We start from the raw sequence: 20176 nt of genomic DNA, 5'->3' as shown, positions 1-20176 counted from the left end.
AGTGAAACAGACACAGAAAATTGAATCTGGAAAGATGTTCTGTGCTAGTTAAGAAGTATAGCTTGTGCCTCCATTTACTGAGGAAGAAGGTAAGTATTTCCAGCACTTTGAGAAAGTAGCTGAAAGCCTTCAATAGCCAAAGAAATACTGGCCTTTGATGTTGCAAAGTGTCATTAAGGGAAAAGCCCAACAAGCTTATTCTGCTTTGTCAGTAGATGATTGTTCTGATTCTGAAATTGTTAAACGAAGTATTCTGAGAGTGTATAAACTAGTTCCAGAGGCATACCGGCAGAAATTCAGAAGTCTCAGGAGAGCTGATAAACAGACTCATGTTGAATGTGCTTATGAGAAGAAGTTTTGTTTTGAGTGCTGGTGTACATCCATGGACATCAAGGATAATTTCAACTTAGTAAAAGAAATGATTTAGGTGGAGGAATTTAAGAATTGTGTCAAGGATGATATTAAAACTTGTCTTGGTGAGAAACAAGCACTGACCTTGGAATAAACTGCCAAGTTTGCAGATGAAAAAAATGAAAACCTGGTATGATCATAAGGCTAGATGCCATAATTTCAAGCCAGGAGATAAAGTTCTTGTGTTGTTCCCTTCGCAGACTAATCCTTTGCAGGCTAGATTTCATGGTCCCTATGAGATTTTGACAAAACACAATGATCTCAATTACATTGTGAAGACTCCGGATAAAAGAAAGTCTAAACAGTTGTGTCACATTAATATGCTGAAGCCTTGTCATGATATGAATGTTAGTGTTGCAGCAGTCAGTGGAGCTCTTCCTGCAGCTGAAACTGCTGAAGCTGAGGATGAGTTTCAAGGTGATGAACCTAGCGTTAAGGCTGAAGTTCTGTCATGTAAACTGGCAAATTCTGAACTGCTGAAACATTTGGATGTCAAATTACAGCACTTAGAACCTTGGCAGAGAGATCAGATTGAGAAATTAATCAAGAAATGTGAAGATTTATTTCCTGATGTTCCAAAAAGAGTTTCTATAGCCTCTCATGATGTTGATGTTGGTGATGCCAAGCCAATAAAATAGCATCCATACCAGATGAACCCAGAAAAGAAAGAAATCATCGAGACAGAGACTGCATATATGCTAGAACATAATATTATCAAACTGTCCCGCTCAGATTGGAGTTCTCCATGTGTATTTGTTCCAAAATCCAATGGAAGCCCAAGATTCTGTACAGCTTACAGGCAGGTCGATGCTGTAACGAAAACCGATGTGTTTCTAATATCTAGGAATGAGGATTGTTTTGATAGACTAGGGCAGGCCAAATATCTGACCAAGATAGACCTACTGAAGGGTTATTGGTGCATCTCTGCTTTTTTTACATCGTCTGGTTTGTACCAAAATGAAGTCCTACCTTTTGGTATGAAAAACTCCCCAGCTACGTTTCAATGGATAATACAGGCTGTTATTGCTGGACTGCCAAACCCAGGTGCATACATCGTTGACCTGATCACCTGGAGCAACTCCTGAGAAGAGCATCTTCAAGATGTTAAGACTTTGTTTCAATGCTTGCCTCAGGCTAACCTGACTGTTAACTTGAGCAAGAGTGAGTTCCGTTGTGCTACTGTCACCTACCTTGGGTATGTCATTGGCCAAAGTAAAGTGGAACCTGTGGGTGCAAAGGTTCAAGCCATCCTAGACTTTCCCATTCCTAATGGCAAGAAAGGTTTGTGCCGGTTTTTGGGAATGACTGGGTACTACCAGAAGTTCTGTAAGAACTTTGCTGACAGCTCTCAGCCTTACAAATCAGTAAAATTTAATTGGGATAACAGGTGCCAAAGAGCCTTCATCTGCTTGAAGTCTCTGCTTTGTCATTTTCCAGTTCTCAAGTGTCCTGACTTCAGTAAGCCATTCTGCAGTCAACGCGTGCGACCAAGCTTGTGGATCTGTGTTGTTGCAACGAAGTGACTCTGATGATATTGACCATCCTGTGGCATACCAACATCAGAAGAACTATTCTACAATTGAGAAGAAGTTGTTAGCCGTATTTTTGGCCCTACAACACTTTGAGGTTTATGTTTGTGCAGGGCAAAAACCCACTGTTGTGTACACTGATCATAACCCATTGGTGTTCTTGAGCAAGATGAAAAATAAAAATCCAAGACTGTTAAACTGGAGTTTGATTTTGCAGGACTTTGACTTAGTAATCCAGCATGTGAAGGGCAAGGACAATGTCACTGCTGATTATTCGTCACATGTTTAAATGGTGTGTGTTTGAGGCATGTCATATTATGTAATATATGAAATTTACCCGTAATTTTTTTTTAATGTAGTATGTTTGATCATATTGTATATAACAATGGTAAGAAAAATCACAATGAAAATTTTGCCCCTTGTGGTTCAAACTTTTTCCCTCTTGGAAGGGAGGTGTGAGGTGGCAGAATTCTAACACAAGGTGGAGCTCAACATTATATGCTAGTGATTGGTATAGCTTCCCCTGTGTTGATCTGTGTAATTGTCCTTCCTGTTAAGGATGTGGAATGTTCCAGACTGACTGCCTATATAAGGAGCAGGTGTGGTGATGAGTGGGTTGTGGCAGTCATCAGACAAGAGAGAATTCAACTTGCATCAACTATCTTCCACCACACCTGGGGAGAGCCATGTTGGATTGTCTTGGCTGGAGCACTGTTTGATTCAAGAAAAGGACTGCTGCCAAATGACTTGGTGAACATTTGACATTCTGAGTAAATATGGCTCCAATGACTTGATCAGAGTTTGGTTTAGGCACTGTTAAGAGTCACAGCAGCTCACCTTAATAGTCTGTTTTTGCTGCTTGTTGTTTGTACAATTATGGATGTATTAAATTTCAAGGTCGATATTTAATTCAGAAACTTACACCTTTTTTTCAGCTGTAAATGGGTTTCCTTTTGTAATATAGATGGTAGTGATGTGATGTACTATTGTGTGCCTGCACAAGGTGTTATATTCTAAAAACTGACTGGATGCTTTTTGCCTTTCCTGCCCTGCTCGACCTGGTCTGTGCAGAGTGACACAGCTTCCATTAAAAATTAACTAGGCCTGTTTTTTAGCGGAGCAAAATGGAAAGCCTCTTTTGGGACTGTTTTGAAATGTGGTACAGTTAGCCTGGTAGAATCACAAATGGCCATCATTCTGGGGGCTCCATTGTTGGTATCCCCAATAGAATCAAGGGGTAACTCATGTACTACTGCTGTTTTTATTGTAAAGTTAAAGGCAAATTGTTATAGTCCTGTCATGTGGGTCAAACATGAACATGTAACCATCAAACATTCTGGCTACTATGAGGGGAAATAAACCTGAAGGTAAATGTCAGGTCAGTTCTTGGAGCATGTGCTAATGCCATGCTTTGCCATATCTACCAGACTACAAAGCCACCTAGGTAGCTACCTGGACCATCCATACCTCTCGACAGTAACCACCTATCTACTGCAGCCATATGAAAACACGAGCATCCCTTTGGCCGATTCCAGGCCATGAGGTCCTCGATACTGAAAGCAACTGCTTGCTGGAGCGCATGGCCAAAATGTTGCACCTGATATTCCCTCATAATGCAAGTGAGACTCCGTATGTTAGTCTTCCTAAGTAGCCATTCTTGTGACACAAAGTTATTCCAGTAGTTCCTAAAGATGTAAGGGTGAAGGAAACATTAAAGGGCCAAAAAATAAAGGAGAAATAATTTGTATGGTTCCATTTCATTGAATGCGTCCAATCCTGTCTGGTCTGCAGGGGGAAGTTATAATGAGGCAACACTGTACAAGTTAACGCACTTGGAGATGAAGCATCCTCTTAACAAGCTTGTGGATTATATGGAGGGGCGGCAGAAGGGAGTTCTCAAGTCTACAGCTTCTTTTAACATTGTTGCTTTGCCGATAAATCATGTTTTAAAAGCAAAGGGGCCTTTTATATCTGTGAGTTAATTCTTCCTTGTGCAGTACTTTGTAGCAGAAAAAGGTCACAGCGATGTTGAGTTGTAGGAGGATGAATTTATGTGTGTGTTGCTTGAAGTTGCTTTGCATTTTGTCCTGATGCTTTAAATTAAATTAGGCACACAGCAGCACAAGTGTTGATCCTGGCTAAAAGATCAACTATGAACATGTGAAAAATAAGGCCTTCAACAGAAACTCACAAATGGATATTCACTGGCATATCTGAAAGTATTGTCTGACTGACACCATGAAGACTGTTTAGTTGATTATATGTTGGAAAATGTTATACGTTAAATGTATTCCTGGGGCCAGAGCTCCCGACATTGCCTCTCATCTCAGGTGCTGATGCTGCAGAAGGGTAGACAGACAAAGGAACATGACACTAGATATAGCCTCATACTTATTCACTTCAATGCCAATGATGTCAGGATGAAGCACTCCGAGGTCACAAAAATGCACATAGAGAGGACTTGTGACCTTGCCAGAAAGATGTGTCAGCATCAACAGTCTCTGGCCCCCTCCCCTCCTGGGGCAATGATGAGGTGTTGAGCAGGCTGACATCGTTAAATAGGTGGCTGGGGCAATTTTGTAGACAGCAAGGCTTTAGTTTTATTGATAGATGGCCTTCATTTTGGGGCCGCCGTGGCTTGTTGATGCCAGATGGCCTTCACCCTACTGGGGAAGGTGCTGCCATCTTGTCTGTGAACATAGATAGAGCTCTACAGGGAGGCTAACATTAGGACTTTACAGCAGGCCACGGAGCAGGTGATTAGAGACCCTGCAAGGCTTATGACAAATGTGGCTATGGAATACATTAGCTTAGCAGGGAAATTAATGCAGAAAATCCACTACAGTGATAGTGCAGTTTATGTGGCAGGGAGGAAAATTCGTACAGTTGAGACTCTGGCCTGTGTCCACAGACATGTCCATAAAAATCATAGAGGGATATGCTTTGCAAACTTAATACCTATTACTACAATGGATGATGTTGAAAGTGAGGCTGGCCCGCTGGCTGTTCCAGCAATATCAAATATTTTGTGTTTGCTACCTACAACCCACGTGGAATGTCTCAAACCTAAACCTACTTCCAGCATCTTATATATGCTACTCTGGAACAGTCCAACTATCAACCCCACTGAGGTCCTTAGTCTGGGTCTTATTAACATAAGATCACTGTCCTCAAAATCACTGTTGATTAATGATCTAATTATGCATAGCCACTTAGATATGACTGGGTTATGTGAAACCTGGCTTAAACCTATAGCTGTCCTCCCCTTAAATGACGCCTGCCCACCAGCATACACATTTAGTCATGCCCCTCGTGATGCGAAGCAAGGTGGGGGTGTTGCTCTTATTTATAAATCTAGGTTTAGTTTATTAGCTGTTGGGATCATAAATATAATTCGTTTGAACATCTGATTTTCTGCTCTGCCCATGATGCTATGTATTGCCAAGGTCACAAGAATAAATTTCAGCCGAATTACTTTGTCACTGTATATAGGCCACCTGGCCCATACTCTGAATTCTTAGATTGTTTTGGTGACTTTATCTCTAACTTGTCAACTACTGTAAATAACATTCCGATTGTTGTTGACTTGTCCCCTCTGCAGATCATTTATGGAAAGTATGGATTTATTAGGATTCCAGCAATACATTCAGGATTAGTGGAAATACCTTGGCTTTGGTTCTCGCATGTGGTATTGCTGTCACAAATATTGACATCATGCCCCTTGCATCAGTGGTTTCTGATCACTCACTTATTAGGTTTACAGTTTCACTGACGTGTGTAGTGGAACAACCACCTTATTTTTCATTGCGGTGACACATCAACTCCTCAACTATGACTGAAGTCAAAGCTAGACTACCCGATAGTTTATTTTCATGTTTGGAAAATGCCCAATCAGTAGACAGTCTTGTCGACAGCACTCAAAACTACACTCGACATGATTGCGCCACCAATATGAAAACCACACCCCCCAAAACACCTTGTCACCTTGGTTCACTGATTACTTGTGTGACCTCAAGCATAAGTCTCGAGGTCTAGAATGAAAATTGTATTTTCGTTCAATTCAAAGTATTCCACCTAGCGTGGCGCAATGCTATCTTAGACTATAAACATACACTACTGGCTACAAAGTTGGCCTCTTACTCTGATTTGATCAACAAAAACAAGCATAACTCAAAGTTCTTGTTTTGTTTGACACGGTGGCAACGCTTATTCGTGGACAACCACCTATAAGTCACTCTCCTTTTAAAGCACAAGATTTCTTGGATTACTTCAAGAAGAAAATAAATGACATTAGGTTAAACATATCCCAGTATGCCTGAACCCAGCCACTACACTCTGCTATTGAGGTGGGTGCTATCATTGAGGTTTTACCTAGATTTACAGAATTTAATAGTATCTCTGACAAAACTTGCAACGTCTACAAAAAGCACAACCTGCTTATTTGATCCGATATCAACAAAACTGTTTAAGGACCTGTGGCCCACTCTTGGGATGACTGTGCTGGAAATTATTAATCTCTCATTAGCCTCTGGATCTGTTCCTAAATGTTTCAAATCTGCAGTGATTAAACCATTTCTTAAGAAATTTAATCTTGACCCTAGTATATTGAAAAACTATAGGCCAATATCAAATCTGTCATTCTGCTCTAAAATTCTGTTAAAGGTGGTTCACAGCAGCTTGTGGACTGTCTTACTGAGATTAATCTTTTTGAGCCACTGCAGTCTGCTTTTAGAAAATATCATTCCACAGAGATGGCTCTCACTAAAGTGGTGCATGATCTTCTGCTTGCCATGGATTTGGACACCGCTACAGTTCTGGTGCTCATCAGAGGGAGTTTTTCCTTACCACTGTCGCCTGTGTGCTTGCTCTAAGGGTTGGTAAGGCTAGACCTTACTTGTGTGAAGCACCTTGAGGCAACTTTGTTGTGATTTGGCACAATATAAATGAAAATAAATTGAAAATGAACTATAAAAGCATGTTGAAGGGGAAGACCTTTAAAAGCATTTGAGAAAATCCAGGACTTTTGTGAAAAAATAATTTACCAGTAATTACTGTACCTTTACAGTTCAATACTGTTGGCTTTTCATATTAAATATCTTCAGAGTGCCACAATTACACTCAGTAAAAATACAAGCACAAGACTTGATTTGTTTCTCATTTTTCAAAAACTGAAGTAAAAAGATATAAGATTTCTTCACCGCACACAAATTCTGCTCTCAAATTTTCTTCACAAATTTGTTACCTCCACCACAGAAATAATGTTTTCATTGGCATTTGTCTGTTTGTTTGACTTTTAGCAGGATAACTCAAAAAGTAATCAAAACATTTTAATGAAATTTGGTAAGATGATATAGAGGCCGATCAAGGATTTTGTAAATGTGTCTCGGTCATGCTTCCCTAGTGGCCTGAATCTTCATCTTAATCCAGGAAAATGTCAAACACAGACATTCCTACTCCTTGCTCAGCTTCTCAAGTGCTGGAATCAGGGAATTAGATGGTTCTACAAATATCACAGCTACTGTCTGCTGAGTCAAGGTCATTAAAGTTTTCCTCACCAGTAAAGGTGACCAAGTTGCTGATTTTCACAACACTACCTAACACCCAGTCCACAGAGGCATTGAATGGTGTAGGGGCCAGAACACATCCCTGATGAACACCAGTTTTCACTGGGAAAAATTGAGTGCGTCCCTGCACCGTACAGCACTCACTGTAGCTGTGTATAGACTGGCTATGATGTCCAACAACATCTTGGTGAACCCATCAATTCATAGAATGTCCCTGAGAGCAGTCCGGTCAAACCAATCAAACACTTCTTAGAAATCATTATAGGTAGCAAGGAAGTACTTCCAAAACACATTTGTAAACAATATTTGGAGCTGTAAAGTATATGACCCCATATTGTAGTTCAATGTCTAATACAGGCCTTTATTCAAGATAAACTTAACATTTGAAAGTAGTATTTTATTGTAGTCATTCCAAGGCACACCTTTGCAATAACTATGCTACTTAAACAGCATCTTGTTATGCCACACCTGTTACACAAATGGATTACCTTGACAAAAGTGAAGTGCTCTCTGAAATGAATATTAATGTATTTGTGAAGAAAATTCCAGGGAAATCATTTTTTAGAAGCCTGTGATTTTTTTAATTTTCAATTCATGAAAAACAGGAGCAAAAATAAGTGATGTATTTTTTGAATGTATGTCTATGCTTGTAAAAACTAAACAAGTGTAGTGAGCCCTTCTGGAAATAAGCTTAGAGATTTTGTTGGCTACCCACATTAAATCTGACACACATAGTGCGAAGTTTGGTTGAATACGGCAGAACAGTGCAAAACAGTTCAAATTAGCCCACCACAAAATATCGTGGCAACGGGCAGGCATGCATGATGCCAGTGTGAGGGTTCGTGCACGTAACGGTGTCTTTTGAGCAGGAACACAGTGCGATGTGGAATAAATAAAACATAAAAACCAGCTGGTGCCTGTGGAACCACATCGTGCTGCTGATGTGGAATAAATCAATAAATTAAAACCATCTGGTACCTGTGGAACCACATCGCGCTGCTGATGTGGAATAAATCAAAAATTAAAACCATCTGGTATCTGTGGAACCACATCGCGCTGCTGATGTGGAATAAAAACAAAAAATTCATACCACCCACAGGATTCGTACCTGCACTTTACTGATTCCCAGCCTGAAACTTTACCACTGAGTTACTGTCACTGACTTGTACAGTGCAGGGAAAATGCTTGAAATCAACAAAGAGATGGACATATTTTTAAAAAATAAACCCATACACCATAAAAAAACGCAGCATTTTATATTGAAACCCTCTTATCAAGCAGACAATACAAATATGATCCGTCTGTTCCTCTGGAGATGACCCATGGTCACAGACATACAGTCATGAAATGGCATGAATAAGAAGCAGTTTGCTCTTCTCATGTCCACATCTGCTAGTGTGTGTCCAGCCGGCAACGCACGCATGTCCTGCCTGACGCGTGTCTTGTGGATGTCGCGCCGCAGCACATACCACATCATGTGAAACAGAGCTCACGTGGGTGATGTGACAGTCAGATTGCTCACTGCGTGTTGTGATCTTACAGTCCGTTTCAGCCTGGGGACAGCCTATCAGTGGGCTGCAGCAAGGGAGCGCATGCATGCTCACTGCAGTCCATAGCATATTATATCACCACAGCTATATATGCTATGGATATATGTTTTTATTTATGTCCATGAAAATTCAGTAAGTTATATCTTATATATTATATTCCAGTTCTAAGGTGGAACTATGCTAGTATACTAAGGTATATCTAAAAAGGAAGAGTAAAATAGAAGAGTAGAAAAGAGTAGAGTAGAGCCACTTAGGTGCCTGGTCTTAGACAAATTTCACTGCCACCACGACAGTGATTGTCTGCAGACCGTTGTCGTGCCAAGAGTACAAATAGCCACACATTTTCTAAGTGCCAAATGAGCGGTGTTAGATGTTCGTGCATGTCAGCTGGAATTTGGCCGACACCTGCCGTGAGAGGGATCGATGGGTTCGCACATCGCACACTCTGTCTTTCAGCCGGTGGTGTGCGCAAATAGTTGTAGCAATTCCTGCTTCAACTAAACTTCGCGCTATGTGTGAAGGGGTCCTTAAGGTTACACCTTACTTGTGTGAAGTACTTTGAGGCAGCTTTGTTTGGCACTATATACATGAAATAAATTGAAATAATTTTAAATATGTAAAGACCATCTATACCAGAACTATTGTCTCCAAATGTAAAGGGGGCAGTGGTGGGCACAGTTCTGCTAATCCGCTAAGTATCAAAGCTAATGTTTTAATTATCAGATTAGGTTTTCAGATAACTTTTAAAACCATCAGCGGATCAATTAGCTTCTGATAAATTTAGATCCGATCATTTTTAGACCACTAACATATTTTTGTAAGCATAGTGAACAAAGCTTAACAGTTAAAACCATTTGTGAAGTCTGAAGTCAAAGAATTTAGTACCTACCTGTTAAATGTTTCCAAGCAGACAGACAGCTCTATCCTCTGCAGACAGAGGAGAGCTGGTTACAAGAGAGAAAAGAACAGAAAAAGAAAAAAGATAATTTCTCTTTACACTATAATGACTTGCCAGCATATCACGCAAGTTATCAACAGGCATACAGTTTTAACTTATGATTAAAATTTTAACCAAACTAATTCCAGACAAGTTATTTAGATTAACGTCTTGTCTGGCATTTTAAAAAGTGAAAATATCAGCTATATGTTTTAAAGTAATGCATTCATTTTGAAGGTTTTAGTGTTTGGACCACACATGCTGCAGTGCATTATGGGTAAAGTTTCACAACAGGAGAAATGCAATGAGGCACTCTGATCAGGGTACATTTTAACCGCTGCACACAGACAACAGAATTACACTCTTTGTATATTGTGCCTAAAACTCTTGTGAATATATTCTCTGGGTTTATAGATGTTGTTATTGTCAGGGCGGGTGGCGACCCAACCCCAGGTGCGGTAGAACCAGAAATGCAAACTCCCAGACTAAGCTTTGGTGTAAGAGAAAACATGGTCTTTAATTCAGGCTCAGGTACAGTACACGTGGTCAGTCAGCGGAGCAAAGGTACAAGTAGGGTTAGGCTGAGACGCAGTCATGGACGAGCAGGGTTCAGTGGCACGAGCAAACATAGCCATCCGGGAAGAGGCAAGAGGCATGGGTGAGGTAACACAGAGCAATAGTTCAATACATGGCTTGGCAAAAACAGGACTGATAAACGGGCACTGGAAAGTGTACAAAGACAACAATCTGGCAGGGAAGTGAAGGACTGTGAGGTTTAAATGCAGGTGTACTAATCAGGGTGTGAGAGAAAAGATCCAGAAAGGGGTGTGGCTGGTGGACAAAGATAGTGTACTGCAAGATGGTAAGGAAGGGAGTGCACAAAGTGGAGTGATGTAATACACAAAGATGCATGAGCAGGTCCAAAGAGCATGAGCGAATGGAAACACAAACCAGACTGACTCAAAGTGTGAGAAGAGGGCACAGAACTGGTGAAGTGACATGACGGGACAACACAAACAGAGATGCGAGAGGGACGAAGGCCTGATGGCAGGTGCAGGGCGTGGAGTGAACCTAATCAAACAGGAATAAGGACAAACTGAGAAGAAACCTAAAACAGAATATAATACTACAATGAACAGGAACTAGACCCGAGCAATGAACATGAGAATTAATCAGAGAATAATAATAAACAAAAAACAAAACAAGACTGGACCTGACTTATGACTGAAATATACCAACAGATGACAAAACAAACAAAGACTAATAATTAACAGAAAACAAAACCCGATACTTAAGCATAACTGATAACACAAATGAGAACAGCAAAATAAACAAGTGAGAAACTAATGAACAATAAATTAAAATACAGCTGACAGAATGAAACTAGAACGGACCTGAACTATGGTCGAAGTATAAAAATAACAAAGAAACAAAGTGGCAAAGCAAAATAGAACATAGAATAAACACATGATGAAAATAAACAACTAATAAATCAAAGCAGGAACAGATGAGGCAAAGAAAGGGGCAAAATAGGGATCAAAGCCTAAATCAGGGCCGGGCATGACAGTTATTGTGTTTGTTTTATGTAAACATGACAGAAGCTCAGGTTTATTAAAGGTTTTCAGGGTCTATACTGTCATCTACTGGCCAGTAGATGGCAGTACTGGCCAGTTGCTGCAGTCTAAACAGCATAGAGGATCCACATGATGACAATTGTAAATGAACATTATACAACAAAAATGTACATTTTTTTTATGCTTTTCATCATGTTAATAAGAGGCTGCAGCAACTCTCTAGAGCACAAAGGTTTATGGGATATGGCCAATACTGCCATGAACACTGCAATCTATTGGCCAGTAGGTGGCAGTAGAGGCCCTGAAAACTTTTAATAAACCTGAGATTGTGGCATCTTTACTAGGATAGAGTAGGGTAGAGGATAGAGAACACCACTACAGTGGGGCCAAAAAGTATTTAGTCAGTCCCTGATTGTGCAGGTTCTCCTACATGTAATTTTCATCATAGGTACACTTCAACTATGAGAGACAAAATGAGGAAAAAAAAAAATCCAGGAAATCACATTGTAGGATTTTTATATAATGTATTTGTAAATTATGGTGGAAAATAAGTATTTGGTCAATAACAAAAGTTCAACTCAATACTTTGTAACATAATCTTTGTTGGCAATGACAGAGGTCAAACATTTCCTGTAAGACTTCACCACGTTTGCACACACTGTAGCTGGTATTTTGGCCCATTCCTCCATGCAGATCTCCTCTAGAACAGTGATGTTTTGGGACTGTCGCTGGGCAACATGGACTTTCAACTCCCTCCACAAATTTTCTATGGGGTTGAGGTCTGGAGACTGGTTTGGCCACTCCAGGACCTTGAAATGCTTTTTACGGAGCCACTCCTTCATTGCCTGAGCAGTTGTTTGGGATCATTGTCATGCTGGAAGACCCAGCCACGTTGCATCTTCAATGCTCTCACTTATGGAAGAAGGTTTTGGCTTAAAGTCTCATGATACATGGCCCCATTCATTCTTCCCTTAACACAGATCAGTCGTCCTGTCCCCTTTGCAGAAAAATAGCCCCAAAGTATCATCTTTCCACCCCCATGCTTTACAGTAGATATGGTGTTCTTGGGATGCAACTCAGCATTCGTCTTCCTCCAAACATGACGAGTTGAGTTTTTACTAAAAAGTTCTATTTTGGTTTCATCGGACCACATTATATTCTCCCAGTCCTCTTCTGGATCATCCATATGCTCTCTGGCAAACTTCAGACGGGCCTGGACATGTACTGGCTTTAACAGGGGGACACGCCTGGCACTGCAGGATTTGAGTCCCTCTCTGCATAGTGTGTAGCCTTTGTTACTTTGGTCCCAGCTCTCTGCAGGTCATTCATCAGGTCCCTCCATGTAGTTCTGGGATTTTTGTTCTCCGTTCTCATGATCATTTTGACCCCATGGGATGACATCTTGCGTGGATCCCCAGATCGAGGGAGATTATCAATGGTCATGTATGTCTTCCATTTTCTTACAGTTGCTCCCACAGTTGATTTATGCACTCCAACCTGCTTGACTATTGTAGACTCACTCTTCCCAGCCTGGTGCACATCTACAGTTTTCTTCCTGGTGTCCTTCAACAGCTCTTTGGTCTTGGCCATGGTTGAGTTTGGAGTCTGACTGAGGATGTGGACAGGTGTCTTTTATACAGACGAGTTCAAACAGGTGCCATTAATACAGGTAACAGGTGGAGGACAGAAGAGCTTCTTGAAGAAGTTACAGGTCTGTGAGAGCCAGAAATCTTGCTTGTTTGTGGGTGACCAAATACTACTTTTCCACTGTAATTTACAAATAAATTCTTTAAAAATCCTACAATGTGATTTCCTGGATTTTTTTTTTTTCTCTCATTTTGTCTCTCATAGTTGAAGTGTATCTATGATGAAATTACAGGCCTCTCTCATCTTTCTAAGTAGAACTTGCACAATCAGGGACTGACTAAATACTTTTTAGCCCCACTGTATCTGTATCTGTACTCAGAGTGGGCCTAAACTGGAAGTGGGCGTGGTTTAACCGGAAACGGATGGGGCTTAAATCGGTACATTATTTTAAGCCTGAAATTGATTCGGATTGATCAGAAGTTGTTTATCGCGGGAGTTACCTTCTAAAAATAACCCGCAATAGGCGAAATCCGCGAAGTAGTCAGCATTATTTTTTTACAATTACTATAGATGTTTTAAGGCTGTAAAACCCCTCACTACACACTTTATACACTTTTCTCAAACAGGCATTAACATTTTCTCACTTTTCTGTCCTATGTAAACACTCTCTTTTTTCTTCTGGGCAAGAAGATTATAAACAGACACACGCAGAACACAATGGGCGTGCTCTCCCTTCACTCAATGCTTCCGGGGGTACGGATGCGGGACCCGCAAAGAATCCAAGTCGTGGTCACGGAGCTCTGTGGCTGCGGTTACCGAGACCATGCAGTGGGCGCTGTGGATTTTTCCTCAAGAAGTCTATCCTTGCGGGCTGCCGGAGCGCTCTGCATCCAAACAGCGAGCGTAGTCTCTGGACCTGTTGCCAGAGTTGTCCGCAGCTCCGCACAACAGACAGGGGGGCGGTGTGAGTGGCCTGCTGCGGCGTTGACCAAGCCCGCAGACTCAGTAAGTGCATCGGAGGCAGTAACAGCAATCGCAGTGATGCCGACCGGTGCCGTGACCGGCCCGCCTGATAAGGATGCAGAACACAATGCGCTGTTAAAAAAAAAAAAAAGAAGCATGCAAAATTGCACTAAAAAAATCTGCGAAACTGTGAGGCCACGAAAGGTGAACTGCGTTATAGCGAGGGACCACTGTATTTGAAAACTATTTACAGAACAGCCTCAAAATTGTGATTCAAATCAATGATTTTGTTCACAAAAGTAAGAGAACTGTTTACAGAACAAGTTTTTTGTATGAACTCAGAATATGAATATTCTTAAGTGTATGAATGAATATTTACAGAACAGCCACAGAATTGAGATTCAATGTTATTGATCACAATAGTAAAGGAACTATTTTACAGAACAAGTTTTTATAAACTCAGAACATGAATATTCTTAAGTGTATGAAGGAATAACAACAGCCTCAGAATTGACATTCAATGTAGTAGGAAATTATGAACTACTAAGTATGCATGAACAAGAGTTGTCATACTCAACACAACTTTCTTTTTTTTGTTATTATTATTCTTTATTTTTATTTAAACTGTGATTTTTTTTTCAATTATTTATTTATTTTTACTATCTAACGTTCTTGGCATTTTTTTCCACGCAAAGTTAAACAATGTTGATTAAGGTGTCTGTGCATGTGTGTCTGTGTGCATCTGTGTGTGTGACTGAGTGAGAGGGGGAGAGAGAGGTTGTTCTGAGACTGTTTATTTTTTTAATGATCTGTGTGAACTTGGTGATTCATGCAAACAACCAGTGATGGCAAACAGGGAAATAATATTTCAGCCTTGTTCACTGTAGTCTTCTCAAAAGCACCACATTCAGTATGAGCAAAGTTTTCCAACTGCCTTTATGTCACCAGCCAAACGAAGAGCAAACAAATGGTTAAAAGACAAAAAAAAAAAAAAGAAAAAACGACCAGAGTGGAGGTGATGACTGACACAACACGAGTTGTTTTCAGCTCTGTCAAATGCACAGCGCACGTTAAGAAACAAGTTCACGAAGTAACTTTAAATCTCATACAAACAAAAACAGAGGCGAATTGAAGACACCTAAGGAGTACTAAGAGAGCAACGTGAGGTAGAGTCAAGCCAAGCACAGCTCCTGTCTGTGTGTGTGCAAGAGTGAGGTCCGGGTGCAGAGTATTGCAGAGTATTGACGAGTTTTACTGGTATCATGCTCGTGCTTGTCAAAAATGCTTTATCCATACCAGATACTCATCTGAAATGAGTATCCAGCTCAGCCCTAATGTTTACATAAAACAAACACAATAACATCATCTATAAACCCAGAGAATATATTCACGAGAGTTTTAGGCATAATATACAAAGAGTTTAATACTGTTGTCCGTGTGCAGCCTCATCAAAGCGTCTCAATGCATTTCTAAACTAAAACATAGTTTTAGCTGATATTTTCACTTTATAAAACCCAGATGTGACGTTAATTTAAATAACTTGTCTGGAATTAGTTTGGTCAAAAATTTAACCAGAAGTTAAAACTATTCGCCCGTTGATGACTTGTGTGATATGCTGGCAAGTCATTATGGTGTAAACAGAAATGATCTTTATTTTTCCTCGTCCTCTGTCACGCGGTTTCTTTTGCTGAGAGAAAGCTAATCTGACACAGAAGTGATGGCTTGTTGTGTTAATAGCTCCTAGTGTACAGAAATCAATACTGAAACGTATTGATTTTGATTTATCTGTAACTTCTGCTAAATGTTTGACAATAAAGTTTAGCTTTATAAAAGATATCTTTTCAGTTATCAGATTAACTGTTATCAAAGCTAACTTTTTGGTTAACTGTGCCCGCCACTGAGAGGGGGCATAGTCAGGAACAGTTCTTTTCAATAAAATAAACATGTATGGAAAAATGTCTTTTCTTTGAGACTAGAATTTATTTCTGCAGTTACTGTTCTAAGAATGCATTATTTGAACTTGTAGTATATAAAGTATTTATTTATTTATTTATTTATTTATTTATTTATTTTGGCTACCAAATTCAACATGTGTTTTTGAAACATTTGCCAATCAATGTTAGTTTGTTTTTAAAGAAAGTGCCAAAAAAATGTACCTTTTAAGTCATGAACATGGGTTTGTTGAGGTGATAACCAGGAGCTGCAGGTTGAAACTGACCAATGCAATGATTTTCAAAATGAGTTTTTAGAGTGCAGAGATACAATCATAATATTTCTGATGGCCGTGTGATGTACAGTAACGGTGCTCATGAATACAGATTGAATATCTTTCTCTCGGCAAACATTCCGTATCCGTAACAGCAGCAGTGAGGTTAAATCCCCGTGTCTATCAGCGGACACCCGAGTGACGTTGTCCTCTTGAGTCTGTCTCCCTCAGTGCTCCTGTCTAAATGAATGATGATGACCTCTGACTGAACCAATCATCCACAGTGATACCCATCCAGACAGGAAACACGCTCATTCATATTCCACAGCAATTCCATCTTTCCCAACAAACTGCTGTCAAACCCCTGCAGCCTCCACTGATCAGCTGAGATTAATCAGCCATCGCTGTTCCCAACCACACAGCACTCTAATTTTGGCACATCCCAATGATCCAGATAAATGGAGTAGATACCGGCTATCATCTCCATTAGTTTGACACCGCAAATGTTCCATGTAGAGTGTTAATCTGCTGCAGTCGCTGTTTTGTGCAGCGTGTCTGTGGGTAAAAATGTTACCAACAAGCAAATAAATGTCCTCACCTTGTGGTTCGACACTGGACAATTGACAGCCGGCCTCATTAAGGAGATCCAATGCCAGGGTCACATTATGGATCTGCAGTTAAGACAGATACCAAATCAATGCAACTGCACTGCAAAAAAGGGGCGTCTAAAAACAAGATAAAAACACTAATTCTGAGGGAAATGATTTTGCTGTATGGACAGATAATTATATTTGACAAGATGTCTTGAATTAAGATGATTAAATCTAGAAATAGATTAATAAATAAATAAAAGATCTTCTGCTGACTGTCAGGTCCTCAGAGTCTGTGGGACAGTTTAAGTCCAGACTGAAAACCCATCTCTTCTCCCTGGCTTTCAACACTGGCTAAGTGGTATATGCTTTGCTCTGCTATTTTGCTCTGTATTTTTAGATTTATTTATTTATTTTTTATTCATTTCCTTTGTTAATATTTTACACTTTTGTACTGCTATTATTGTGAAACACTTTGGTCAGCTGCAGCTGTGTTTTAAATGTGATATATAAATAAATTTGAATTGAATACAAATAAGCATGTCCAACACTTAAAATAAGAAATTAATCCTTAAACCAAGAGAAATTATCTAACCCTTCTAAATCTAAAGTTTTTTTTAAATCTTGGTAAGAACCAAATAATTTACAGTGTAATCATTTGTTTTAAGGGTTAATTTCTTATTTTAAGTGTTTGGCATGCTTATTTCTAGATTTGACAATCAACTTAACAGTCATCTGTAAATCAAACAAGCTGTGATAAAAAGCACGAATAACTTGTTCAAGAATTTTAAAGATATGGCCATACGCTTAAAGTGATGCACATTAATCAAATACACAGCATCTGGGAGAGAGATCTCGATCTCTCTCTTTGTCTGTGGTCCCTCAGTCACATTAATCTGTTAACTCCTTCCTGGGATCAGCCTCCTGTCTGTAGTTGTTGAATCCTCATTTCTTGAGTCAGCTGCTCTCCACTTTCACTTCCCATCAACTGTCTTTTTCAGATAAAGATTTTCCTTAAACATTGTGTCCATTAATGTCATTAGTAATCAACAATTAATGAATACTGGTACTAAGTGTTTTACAAACACATTTTTGAAGAATATTGTCTAATTACACTGGTCAACAAAATTTTTCTTGCATGGAGATTTTCAGCGGATTTTGGGCAATTTGGCAATGCTAAATCTGAATCTACTGTTAGTTTTTGCCAATCACGTTTTTGAGATATGAAAACATATTTCTTGTATCAAACACTGAAGCAAAAGCTGCAGTCTCGCACACCTCTTTGGCACCATAAATGACATTACGGCTCTCGTTCACATTTCGCAAACCTGGTTTAACAACTATGCTTTTGAATCTGCTTTTGTGCATGATTAGTGATGCAAAACATAGAGCATAATGGAATGGAGGAAGATGGAGCCTGTGTGTTTGGCATGCCGTCAGCCCTGTCGCTCGTCGAGTTTTTTGCTATTTGTTGCTGTGTTTTTGCTCTGTATGTTCTGCCGGGACACTTCAGCCTTGCTTGTGTATGGTCGCCAGTCTCTCTTGGACATTAATGGTCTTTATGAGCCGCTGCTGTCGTCTGGCCCCGGGCGGGGGGGGCCCCGGGCGGGGGGGGGCCCCGGGCGGGGGGCGCCCCGCCCCCGCCCCGCCCCCGCCCTGCTCTGCCACCTGTGCTCGCGGACGTCCCGCTCCACCTGCTCCGTTTTCCTTGCGTTCCTCTCCGGAGGAGGCGCTTTAGAAGGCGCGGAAAGCGGAGCGGTCTGTTGGTGAAACTTAAGTTTTACCTGGCAGCCTTCACTAGAGGGTCTGATCCTCGCCGCCTCTGTGATGGACGATATTTTTGGGCGTGGGAGCGCGCGCTGCGCACGAGAGGCTGCTGGATTCGTCCTGTTCCTGAACTGATGACCGGACCAGCTCCGCTAAAGCTGTGCCCGTTTGTGCCGCAGCTTCCCGCTGCTGCCTCTCGCCGGGCTGCGGAGTTTTTACGCCGGTACTGTCGTCTGCAGGCTCTCAGACGCGGTGTTTCACCTGAGCTCCTCCGGCCGTTGAAACACGCTGCGTCACTGGCTGCTGAGGAGCTGAACTTCCGCATGACCTCATTAAAACCTGCTGATCCCACCGAGATCCTTAGTTTGGGTCTCATTAACATCAGATCATTGTCTCTGAAGTCATTGCTGGTGAATGACTTAATTGTGGATCATCGTCTGGATATGCTTGGATTATGTGAAACCTGGATTAAATCCACAGCTGTCCTTCCTCTGAATGAGGCCTGCCCACCAGAGTACACTTTTAGTAACGTTTCACGTGATGTGAGGAAAGGCGGGGGTGTTGCTTTTATTTATAAATCCAGGTTTACTTTAGTAACTGTTGGGTGTCAGAAATATAATTCATTTGAGCGTCTGATTCTCTGCTATGCCCATGATGCTAAGTACTCTCAAGGTCATAAAACTGGAAATCAGCTATGTTACATTGTCACTGTCTACAGGCCTCCTGGCCCATATTCTGATTTTTTAGATGAATTTGGCACGTTCATCTCTAGTCTTTCAACTAGTGTAGACAACATTTTGATTATTGGTGACTTTAACATTCATATAAATAAGCTCTCTGATCCCCTCCGTAAATCATTTATGGAAATCATGGATGCATTAGGATTTCAGGAGTTCGTTCATGGTTCAACACATATCAGTGGTAATACTCTGGATTTGGTTCTTGCACGTGGCCTTGCTGTCACAAATATCGACATCCTGCCTCTTGCATCAGCGGTCTGACCACTCGCTTATTAGGTTTACAATTACGCTGCCGCGTTTAGTGGAGCAACAACCTTGCCTATCATTGCGGCGACAAATTAAACCTTCAACTTTGACTGAACTCGAAGCAAGACTACCTGAAATCCTAACTTCAAGCTTGATGAAATTTCAGTCAGTAGACAGTCTTGCAGATAGCCTGAATTTAGTGCTAAAAACCACACTTGATAAGATTGCGCCTCCTCTATTAAAGCCACGCCTTCCCAAAGCACAGACACCCTGGTTCAATTGTTATTTGCATGACCTTAGGAAGAAGGCTAGAGGGTTGGAACGGAAATGGCATAGTTCCAAACTAGAGGTGTTTCACCTTGCGTGGCGTGAAGCTATTTTAGATTATAAGCATGCTTTATTGGCTACGAAGCAGGCGTATTCTGAATTGATCAACAAAAACAAGCATAACTCAAAGTTCTTGTTTGATACGGTGGCATTTCCTATTCATGGACAGCCACCTGTTGGTCGTT

General features: G+C 40.7%; 1 protein-coding gene across 1 annotated transcript in view; it reads right to left on the bottom strand.

Annotated features, from left to right (window-relative positions):
- Positions 1-20176, bottom strand: part of parvg (parvin, gamma) — a 46742-nt gene that overhangs the window by 5923 nt on the left and 20643 nt on the right. Inside the window, exon 12 of the mRNA XM_034176064.1 lies at positions 16920-16992. Within this exon, the coding sequence (XP_034031955.1) occupies positions 16920-16992 (73 nt within the window). The remainder of the gene's footprint in view (positions 1-16919; positions 16993-20176) is intronic.

This window comes from Thalassophryne amazonica, chromosome 8, assembly GCF_902500255.1.
Source record: "Thalassophryne amazonica chromosome 8, fThaAma1.1, whole genome shotgun sequence".
Lineage (NCBI taxonomy): Eukaryota > Metazoa > Chordata > Actinopteri > Batrachoidiformes > Batrachoididae > Thalassophryne > Thalassophryne amazonica.
The sequence above is the reverse complement of the archived record's forward strand: the minus strand, read 5'-3'. Positions and strand labels throughout refer to the sequence as shown.